A 10,498-nucleotide genomic window follows, 5' to 3' on the forward strand; every position below is an offset into this window, starting at 1 on the left:
GGGTCATGGTTTTTGAAAGAAAGATCGTTATCTACTTGTTGAGCAATGTTGGCAATATTGACTGTTCTTTGCTCTTTCCCTCCCACAGACCCAGTCCTCACTTCTTTGCATCTTGCATTCCTTTGATATTTTTAATATACTTAGGCAATGAATTAGCACTCAATGGATTGAAAAATTGTATTACCTTGCTATGTATTATGTGTAAGGACCACCAATTGATGCCAGTATGGAATCTTAGGCTCTAATAGTGGGACTCGTCTGTCTTAAAGTAACCTGCAAAATATTGACACACGGTCGAGTGTCATCAATCCTGATGAACCATGCATGTGGTTGTGGAAATCCACCTCTGCCTCATCCTCACCCCGAGTCCCAAGAACTCCAACACTAATGCCTAGTTCTGTCGTTGATATTCTGATTTCTAGAATGTGCTTGTCAAATATTAGGCTATTTTCATTTTTCCTTGGGATGCACTTTGTTTTTTAAAGATCTATGATCCATTTTATTTAGATGAAGGAAGATAAAGAAAGGGTTCCCCTGCTATGGAGAAGACCATATAAATGGACAGGCAAGATGATGGTGCTTTTAGGTATGTAGTCACTCCTGTCAAGGGGTTGCTGGACCTCAGATCCCTTTATGTGTCAGACTCCACTGAGGTGATTTGCAATTTACCTTGCTTTGCAGCTTCTATTGTCCTGGCTCACTCTATTTCTTAGCAAATATATCATATGCACTTTAATGTCTCTAACATCAACAATTGAGACCATTGGCTTTTTAAAATTTTTTTATTTTTTCACTCATCATTTATTTACAAATACACATTATAACTTTTATATACATTGCACATTTACATGGTAGAAAAGTACAAAACTATATATTTAAATGAATTTATATTTAACTTGCCATGTTTGAAAATATAAAATTGCATCAGAAAAAAGTATTATGAAAAGCAAGAAACTTGAACTGATAAAGCTTTGATATAACTTTTAGCGACACGTTGTTTGAAAAGGAACTAATTTAAAAGGTACAGCAGAGTAGCTTACAGGAAACACCTAACAAAAGGTTGAATGTATAGCATTCCCTTCCTTCAGTCTCCGGATACCCATATCAATTTCTTTGGATTTGTAACATCTTAAAAGTACATTATTAGAATTCTAACATTTCTATCACCCCTTCTCTCCCAAATCATGACAAGAGAACTGAACTAGGAGTTTCCTCAAAGATGTATCCTCTGTACCTTCTATTTGAGTCAGTTATAATGCCTTTTGGTCAGTCAAGATTCCTTGTAAACAAAACCCGAGGGATCATGTATGTACAGAACAGGCAGCAGAGAATCCAATAAATAAAAAACATGACAGAAACTGACATGCAAGTTTGTTAAAGTGGAAAAGAGTCTAACAACAGTGAGATGAAGGGAGACAGATGAGTGAGTGAATAGTAAGGAATGGACTTAAATGGTTTACAAGGAAAAAAAAAAGCTTTTACTTTACAAGCAAGAGACCTCACAATAAATAACAACTGCTCTTCCTTTCACGAATAAATTTCTTCAAAAACAAGGTGTACAGTCAACCAGACATTTTATGTATAAATTATAAAACATGACACAGTATAAATAAATGTCTACAAGTCTCAACTATGGGCCTCATCCAGTAGACCTCACAATGACTGCCTCTCCGTGTCCAATGAGTAACAAGGTGGCCTGGGAGAGAGCTCTAGGACAAACGTCCTTTATGTATAGTTTTCCCCCCAAATAAATAAGCATACACTTATTTACAGTATGGACAATATATTTTTTCTTTTCTTTTCTTTTTTTTTTTTTTTTTTTTTTTTTTTTGCCCAAAGGCTATATCAACACTGAACATTGGTGGAGGGTTTACCACTCTAGAATGGAAGATATAGGAAAGCTGTAGTCCTGGTCTTCATCTTCCTCTTCCTCCTCGGTGTCTTCCGAAATGGCTAGATGGGGGAATACAGGGGAGCTGTTGTTTAAATATGGACAACAACAGCGCAGAAGCAGCTCAGTGTATGTTTTCAAAGCCCTCTGAGACAGCCATATTACAGCGTTGCATTTTTATGTGACTTGCAGTGAGATGCTTTGTTTTTGGCATCTGCTGTTATGCAATAAGTTTAAAAAACATTTTTTTTTTAAACATTATCTATGAAGTCAAAAACTGCAGAAAGTTCTGAAGAATCAATGGCTCAGGTTTTACGGGCAGATTCCTGAAATTAGATAAAAAGCGCTCGTGTTCTAGGTATAACTGCTTTGGGTCCTTAATTCAGAGTTAGTAGAGGCAACTGCGAAAAGCAGCAGCCCATGTGTGATAATATACAGCTGTCTTTGAAAAAGAAAAAAAAAAACAAAAAACTTTTGAAGCAGTTAGTTTAGATTCAAGTGTTAATAAAGCAAACGGCCAAGCACATTACTACAGCAAAAGAATTAAGGGCAAATGACTAGAGCTAGGTTTTTAGAGGCAAGCCCGTTGATGATCATTGGACAAGTCCTAACGCCGGGAAACATTCCAGGGAATTTTTCTGTGGACCACTGGATTGTTGGTGAAATTTAGCAGCTACCTAATTAAAATTTTTTTTTAACGTTTATTTTTGAGAGACAGAGACAGAGTGTGAGCTGGGGAGGGGCAGAGAGTGAGGGAGACACAGATTCGGAAGCAGGCTCCAGGCTCTGAGCTGTTAGAGCCCCATGAAGGGCTCGAACCCACGAACCCATGAGCTGTGAGATCATGACCTGAGCCAAAGTCAGTCTCTTAACCGACTGAGCCACCCAGGTGCCCCTAGCAGCTACCCAATTTAAACAGAAATGGGCTTATATTGGAAGGTTTTCGTGCTTTTGAGGTCTCCGTTCCCTAGGGCTTGCCTGGGAAGGCCTCACATTGCGGCAAAGGTAAGAAACTGTACTTACAGTTGCAAGATCCGGAGTGCTTGACTTCCAGCAGCACACCTGAGGAACAGGCAGCCTCCTTCATGGCACACTCACTGGCGTAAGTGGCATTGTCACTGGCACAGACAGGCTCCTCGGACTTACTCTCGGGGCACAGCTCATCGCAGAGGGAACACCGGCCTCTGCCAACCTTGAAATCCCATAAACACTTTTTTCCACCAGTGCACTGGATATCTTCACAGGACTTTGCTTCTAGGATATAATACACCTGTGATGAGTAAATTGCTTTCCCTCCTCTCCCTGTTTTTCCCTTTCTTTAGTCCTCTGTCAGTAAAGACAAACATATAGCTTATGATTTACTAACAGGATAGTGGAGATCTCATGCAAAAATGCTTGATAATAAAACTGAAACTTAAACACACACAGTCCCTACACTCCCTACTAGTACACAAAAATAGTATTTTGGGGGAACAGGTTATCACAGTATCCTGGAGTTAAATAAGGATTTCATTATTTCCCTCAAGTGAAATCTTTTGAAAAATAAAGAATTCCATCAGTATTAGAATCTGATAACAGATTTTCAGTAACTGTTAAGCAATTATTTCTTGCTTACAGCAAGTCTAGCACCTAAAAATGTGTAAAATTGAGTGAATTCTAAGTTTTCCAAGACAGAAAGTTGTTTCCCATTTCTTGCTGGCATTTCAATATATATGCCAATGCTTCCAGAAGATAACTGTTTCCTTGAGGAATGCTGTGGTTACCACAGTTTACCCAAACTGGAGACTAGTTCCCCCTTTGGTGAAACTATGCATTATGGGGCGAATTTAGGCTTATTTGATTGACCTCACAGCTTTACCAGTAGAACTAGCCTTTCTGACCATGTTTCCACTTTTCCTTCCTTAATCCAGAATACCTACTGATACACTTTCCCTCATAGGCTAATCCAATCGATCTGCCCAGTAGGCAGGTAGCCTTCCTCAGGTGACAGGCACTGGAGTAGGTCACACCATCATTCCCACAGAGATACTGTTCAGAGGAGGTGGGCTCTGGGCAAATCCGGTTACACGTCACACAGTAAGCATTGTTAGTCTGGTCCACCACGCATGTGGAGCTGCCTGGACAGAAAACATCCCGACATGTCTCTGAAATAAAGAAGGAAAGAAATACACATTAATAATAGGCACTTCCTGGCTGTTCGGGAGTGAGCATTTGATATTATCAAGGAAATCATAAAAGGAAGCACCCAGCTTTTCAACAAGCACTTTGGGAACCCAGTGGTTTCAAGAGAAAATCTATGACCCTAGGTTGGTCCCATCTGAGTTCTTAAGAAGTCTTCAGAACATTAAAAAAGTCTGCTTTGTTTTGCATCATCATCATTATTAGGCTCTTAGGGTGGACAATACCACACCCCAGGGGTCTTCCAGTGGGACCACCTCAGGTGGAAAGCTGGAGGGGGGGGGGAACCAGGGAGGACCTACTTTTACATTTGCCCTGGTACTGGACTTCCAGTTCCGGCTGCTCTTTACATCTGGCCTTGAGGAGTGCACATTCGTTGCGGTAGGTTTTCCCATCCAGCCCGCAGACTGGCCCTTTCCAGGTGATGTTGGAACAGTCTGGGGCGCAGACGCAGCGGGGTTTGTTCTTCTTGTTCATTCGGCATTTTTTCCCGGGTCCACAGTCCACGTTCTCACATGTTTCTAAGGGTTGGAAAGAGGGATGGATCAAAGCCAGGGCCAGGCAGTATGCAAGTCAGCCAGGAGGGCTGTGGAGGCCTTGCAGGACCCACCCTGTGGCCAAGAGTTCCTGCCAGAGGGGTCCAGCTCTCTCCTAGTAGTTGAGGAGGGGGTGGGGATGGGGGTGGGGTCAGTGGTCGGCACCCTATACTCAAATCTCTCTCAAAGAGTGCGCGTTGGTTGGCTCCACCACCACACTTGGCCAGTTAAGTCCAGGAACCTCTGGCAACCATGTTTTGCCGGCAGTGTGTACCAGGCAAGATTCAACCCGAAAGTCTTACCGGGACTGCGGGAAGATAGAGGGAACCCTCGAACGCACCCCAGCTGGGCAACGGGGAAGGTGAGGATAAGACGCCCTCTACTGAGGGCCTGGAAGCTGGGGAGGAAGAGTCCTACCTTTACAGGGGATGCAGTTGGGGGCGCCCCCGTTGAAAATCATCCACTTGAAGAGCGTGTTGTCATTTACATCCTCCTCGGTCCACGAGGTGCTCAGGCGGCCGGTGCTGCAGCACTCCTCCTTGCTCAGTTCGGTCTTGTACAGGACCTGGCAGCGGCCGTTCTTCGCTTGGCGGAGCCAGCAATTCCCAGCTGCGAGGAGACAGGGGTGGGGAGGTGGGTGAGCGAGAGGAGAGGCGGAGTAGGGGGAGGGAGGGGGCGAGGTGGCGAGCTTGCGAGGGAAGGAGGAGACCCAGCGGGGATGGGGCGGGAGTGACTGTGGAGGAGTAGAGAGACATGGGAGAGAAAAGCAGAAAATAAATGGAAGGGAGTGAAGGGGTGGGGAAAGGGGGGCGGGGGAGACGGTTGAAGAGGTGGGGGGTGGGTGAGGGGGGAGGAGAGCGAGAAGCCAGAGCGCCCCAGCCATATCAATGTCAGTTACCAGTGACCCAGACACAACACGTGCAGCTTGCATTGACTTTTACTAGACTGTTTACTTTTATTCGTCCCATTTCATAACCTGCAGCGACTCGAAGAGCAGATTAAAGAACCTGACAAAAACAGGATGCGACGGATGTTTTTACATGTTGGTTTCATGTAGGCGGTACGAGAATTATTTGTGACAGAGGTTAAGAGAGTAGGAGAACTTGAGAGAGAGAGAGAGAGACCGACACAGACACACACAACAGGAGCAGATCAAGCAAAAGGCACTTGTGAAAAATGAAAGCAAAAAAGCAGCCGGGCCCTGCCCGGAGCTGCCCCGCGCGGCCTCGAGGCGCAGCCCGCCCGCCCGGCCCGTTTTGCAATCCGCCAGACCCAGAGGACGCCCGCGGCCACCGCGGTCTTTCGAAATCTCCGAGGGCAGCTTTTCTCGGCGCCCACGTCCGCGGCACCCAGGCAGCGCCTCGCCCCGAAAGGTGAGGGCGGCGAGGGGGCAGTGCCCAGGGGGACAGCTCACAACACACTCAAAACGGTAACGCTCAAGAGGGAAAGTTACACATCTGTCTCCAGAAAAGTGTAGAGGAAAAAAGAACAGGGGACGGGGCGGCTTCCTACTATTTCACGGCAACATATACCTAGCTCATACCTACCGAGAGAAATCTTTGCAAGTACTTTCCCCTCCCCCCCCCCCCCCCCCCCCCCCCCCCGCCTTCCCAGGTTCGCGTTTGGGTCAGGAAGTCTTCTTAGGAACCGTCAATACAATTTGAACAATCATTGGACCGCAAGCTGCTATTATTATTATTTTTAAAAATTGTGTCCGAAGACTCACTGCAATAAATTTGATTAAAAAAAAAAAACCCAAACTTTAGAAATTTGCTCTTAATGCATCTCAGAAATTAAAGAAGTTGTGAGGTCCTTCCTCGCTGTTCTCCATAAAGTTAGTCGGAGGAATGAGGCACAGAGAAAAAAAAAATTGTGAACTACTCAAAACACTCCGGGGTAATTTTTTTTTTTTTTTTTTGCGGGGTTGGGGGGAAGGGGTTGGAAGAAGCATCCACTAGGCAGAAAACTATTTCACTCTAAAATTTTCAGCACCCACATCTCCAAGTTTGGGCAAAGTTGCTGAAACCACGTCCCCCGGCCACTGAAGAAATTTCAGTATCTACCCCCATCCCCCAGTCATTTTTTAAAGTATCCAAAAGATGTGGGAGGGAAAGAGGTTACAGTGCAAATGGATCGACTGAAATCTCCAGGCTACTGATGCCTGTCCCCTTCTTCAGAGCCAAAATAGGGGAGATAACATCTAAACTCATTCTGTCCAGAACTTGGAGCATCTAACCCTAACTACTGAGAGAGGCTCCAGCTTACTCCCTTTCCTTTTAAAGGATAACCGCGCTCCCAACTCGGCTGGCAGTCCGAAAGTGTCACTGCCTTCAGTTTTCCCACTCCACTCCATCCCGGAGTCGCTAAGTTGGTCCAAAATCTTCCGAGAGCAGCGTTGCTTAGAACAGACCCGGTGCAGACGACAGTAAAGTACAAACCCCTGCCCGCAGCCGAGCCTCCCAGCGCATCTCCCCTCGCTTACCCTGGGCGCTGCGGTCCTCCATGAACTGGCAGAGCAGCAGCAGCAGGAGGCACAGCCCGCCGGGCTGGTGCCTGGGACCGACCATCGTGGGGGCAGACGCGGGGCGAGGAGTGCGGCGGCGCGGGGAGCGGGCGCGGCGGCGGGTGGCTCGGGCGAGCGGCGCGCGTCGCAAAGGCGAGCGGCGGAGGGCGCAGCGATCCCGGCGCAGCCCCGCGCTCGCCGCCGGCCGCCCGCGCGATTCAATGGACGTCAGAAGCCGGGCGCAGCCGCGCTTTAAATCTAGACGGGGGTCTCCGCGGTTTGCGGTGGGCGGTCTCCCAGTGTGTGGGGCAGTGGGAGGGCGGCCGCGAGCAAGGGTGTGCGCGGCTCCTTGGGGGTGGGGAGCTTTTAAAAGTTCAGTGTGAATCAGGTGACATTTCCCACCTTCTGGAAACCCTTCCCAATTATCTGTTGGAGGTGCCCGAAATCAAAGCGGCAGGAGGGGAATCGCCGAGTTCTTATTTGCGTAGGAGGGAGAGGGAGGGGGAAGGCGGCCGGGCGGGGGGTGGGGGCGACGCTTCGGGGGTGGGGAGTGGGGAAGAACACCCACTTCAAGTCCTGCACGCCGCCGCTCGCAGGCAACGCCGGCGCGTCCGGGGTGGCGTGTCTGTGTGAGTGTGAGTGTGTGTGTGAGAGAGAGAGAGAGAGAGAGAGAGAGAGAGAGAGAGAGAGAGAGTGTGTGTGTGTGTGTGTGTGTGTGTGTGTGTGTATATGCAGGGGGGCGCGGTGGGGGCGCTGGAGGAGGAGGAGGCGGCGGCTGCGGCGGCGGCGGCGGGCGGAACGGAGCTGTGGTGGTGGTGGTGGGGGGGAACCCGGGAGTTTGTCTCTCCTCCCGCTCCTCCGCTCCAGAAAGACTTTGCAAACGCCCAGAGAGCCCGGAGCTGCTGAAATACCCGGGTGGCGGCCGGATCGGAGCGCGCTGGCCCCGCCGCTCCGCCGGGGCGCGCGGCAGTTTTAGGCCCCCGCAGCCTGGGCGCGGGACCGGCGAGGTTTTGTGTCTGGGTCTGTGCGTGCTTGACTGTGCGGCCACCCCCCGTCCGGAGTCGGGGCTAAGAACCCCAGCGCCGGCGCCTTCCACCTTGGCTGAGCCGGGCCGAGACGCGGCCCTCGGTCTCGACGAGTCACAAGCAAACAAAAATGTTTAACACCTCGGGCCCGGCCTCCCCCCCGTCACAGTCTCGCCCTCTCCCTTTCTTTTCTCCCCTTTCACTTCGCGGCGTCTGGAGTCGGAGCCTGGAGCGGGGGCGCCGACGTAGGCGGTCTGCCCCCCCTCCCCGGCTCGGAGACTCCCCAGTTTCTGTCCTGTGTGCCTGTCTGTCTCTCTCAGTCTCCTTCTCAGCTCGCTCGCTCTCCCTCTCTCTCTCTCCCTCTCTCTGTCTCTCTCTCTCTCTTTCTCTCTCTGTCTCTCTCGGTTCGCGGAATAAAAAAGATTGCAACATCGATAATGAACTTCTGTAGCCTCAGTTTATTAAGCACAGTGCCTGGCATTCTTCGCTGAAAGTTGGCGGGTCTCTCATTTATAACATTTTTGGCACTGCTGAATGAAACTGAGGAGGCGATATTTCCTTTTATATAAAACGATTACTTCACGGAAAATGCTATATTGTTTATTCCAAAGCTGCCTTTTAAATTTCCATTCTTTTCGCTTCTGGAGCCCGAAGGACAACAGACAGCGAAGTATGCAGACAAAATTCTTGGACATTCGCAGGTCACTGGGATTTGTTCTTCCACGGATTTCAAATCCGCCCCTCTTCGCCCTCCCTCAAGCCTCCCCCCGCCAGACTGCCCCCCCATTCCTGCTTTCGCCCTCCCCCCACCTAACATCACCCCCCCCTTTCCACAACTGCAAATAACTCAGTGATAACAGATTTTTTTCCACCAACTGCAGGAGATAGTGCTAATCTTTTAATAAAAGATCCCATTACAATGGGATCTGTCTGGACAGACTATAATAGATCCCGAAATACAGCCGTGCTAATATTAGAAGACAGTTGTTTGGGTGCCTCTCAGACGGGCCCAAGCCCCCCTTTGAAAGTGGGCATGAATCACAAAGCCCCGCGGCCGCCGCACCTGCACCGCGCGCATTCGGTGCAGCAGGCTGGTAAAAACGGGTGACCTCGCCGCTGCTTTTCGCTTTATAATTACCGTCCTGAGGACGGGAGAGGAGGGGTGCGGGCGGTCTGGGAGTGGGGGGCTGGCTTTCTGCTGACTTCAGACGGCTCTGGGGTCTCCACATCCTTCTTAATATTTCCAGATTTATTCTTTCTCTCTCTCTCCTCCCTCTTCTCTCTTTCCCTCCCGTCCGCCCACTCCTTCTCTTTTCTCTTTCCCTCCCTCGTCCCCGAGTCTGCTCAAACTCCCCCCTCCCCTCTTTCTTTCCCGTCTTCCTTTCTTTCTTCCCTCCAACGCAGCATTAATGTAGAGTTGTTTAGTGCCCTCTAATGGCAGACGACATTAACAATTAATAGCAAACTGTCCCCATTGCGGGAGCTGCCCCTCAATGGCAGAGTTCCAAAGTTGAATTTATTTCTTCTTTATTCAGGGAGGTGGATATAGTGCTTATATATAGCAAAGTGCTGGAGGGAAACTTTGCTTCCTTCCCTTCAAGTCTTTTTTCCCAAGGATAACAACCGGAAGAAAGGGGAAAGCTAACAATTACTGTTATTTGACTTTTGTGTGTGTGTAAAAATTTGTCTTAATAGCAGCAAGAGACACAGCTTTTGTTTTAGCTAGGTTTATCAAACCATGTATCTAGAATTGGAAAATAAGTTAGATATTCTAAATACATAAAAGATCTTGGATGGTGGATGGTTGCATCTTATGGCATTGCTTTACCAATAGCCATTGAAAAATTTTAAGACCCAAAAGTAATTATACGAATTTGTATTTGTCCCCTGTTTAAAGACATTTATTGTTCCCAAATCTACTCTAGTCTCTTAAAGCTTGGAAAATCTAATTGCAGTTAGATTTTATAGCCTAGGACCATACAAAACATTAAAATGTTACTTGTGGTTGGCCATATATGAAGTCATCTTGCTTAGAGGGGTATAAGATAACATTTCAATCCATGGTTTATTTTCCCCATCCTTTTGGAAAGGTGATTCTAGAGACCATCATTTCTTCATTTTTATAACATATAGCAATGAAAATGGTGATGTAGCTTGCATGTTCTTATTAGATTTAACTTGTTCAATTACATGTACATATACAGTATGTTAATATAAAGAGAGCATAACAGTTATATGCAATATGGCTTTTTGGGGGGGATCTATGTGACTAAATAAAACTTGTAATAGAGTCAGTTTTGGGGGGTTTAATAAAAATATTTATCTGGATTTTTGAGCAAAAGTATTTGGTTTATGTAGGTAGTTA

The 10,498-nt window shown here is 47.7% G+C and overlaps 1 protein-coding gene across 3 annotated transcripts; it reads right to left on the reverse strand.

The window, feature by feature from the left end:
- Positions 1-763: 763 nt before the first annotated feature.
- On the reverse strand, positions 764-7,607 carry FST (follistatin). 3 transcript variants are annotated; one of them, XM_047878346.1, is made up of 6 exons: positions 7,088-7,607; positions 5,023-5,214; positions 4,372-4,590; positions 3,811-4,035; positions 2,915-3,142; positions 764-1,953 (listed from the first exon to the last, which is right to left on the reverse strand). In XM_047878346.1, exons 1-6 carry the CDS (start codon positions 7,170-7,172, stop codon positions 1,871-1,873), a joined length of 1,032 nt encoding a protein of 343 aa, XP_047734302.1. In that variant the 5' UTR covers positions 7,173-7,607; the 3' UTR covers positions 764-1,870. The 3 variants fall into 3 exon arrangements, with proteins under 3 accessions (XP_047734302.1, XP_047734312.1, XP_047734293.1); XM_047878356.1 differs by having other exon boundaries at positions 764-2,217; positions 2,915-3,145; positions 7,088-7,599; XM_047878337.1 differs by having other exon boundaries at positions 2,915-3,145; positions 7,088-7,598.
- Between the last annotated feature and the right edge of the window lie 2,891 nt (positions 7,608-10,498).

The sequence above is a fragment of the Prionailurus viverrinus genome, chromosome A1 (assembly GCF_022837055.1).
Source record: "Prionailurus viverrinus isolate Anna chromosome A1, UM_Priviv_1.0, whole genome shotgun sequence".
In the NCBI taxonomy this organism is placed as follows: domain Eukaryota; kingdom Metazoa; phylum Chordata; class Mammalia; order Carnivora; family Felidae; genus Prionailurus; species Prionailurus viverrinus.

Coding starts and splice junctions, on each gene's coding strand:
- FST (XM_047878337.1), bottom strand. CDS start 7,172: ATGGTCGGTCCCAGGCACCAGCCCGGCGGGCTGTGCCTCCTGCTGCTG. Junction 5,215..7,087: donor GGAGGACCGCAGCGCCCAGG/GTAAGCGAGGGG, acceptor GTCTCCTCGCAG/CTGGGAATTGCTGGCTCCGC. Junction 4,591..5,022: donor CAACTGCATCCCCTGTAAAG/GTAGGACTCTTC, acceptor TCCAACCCTTAG/AAACATGTGAGAACGTGGAC.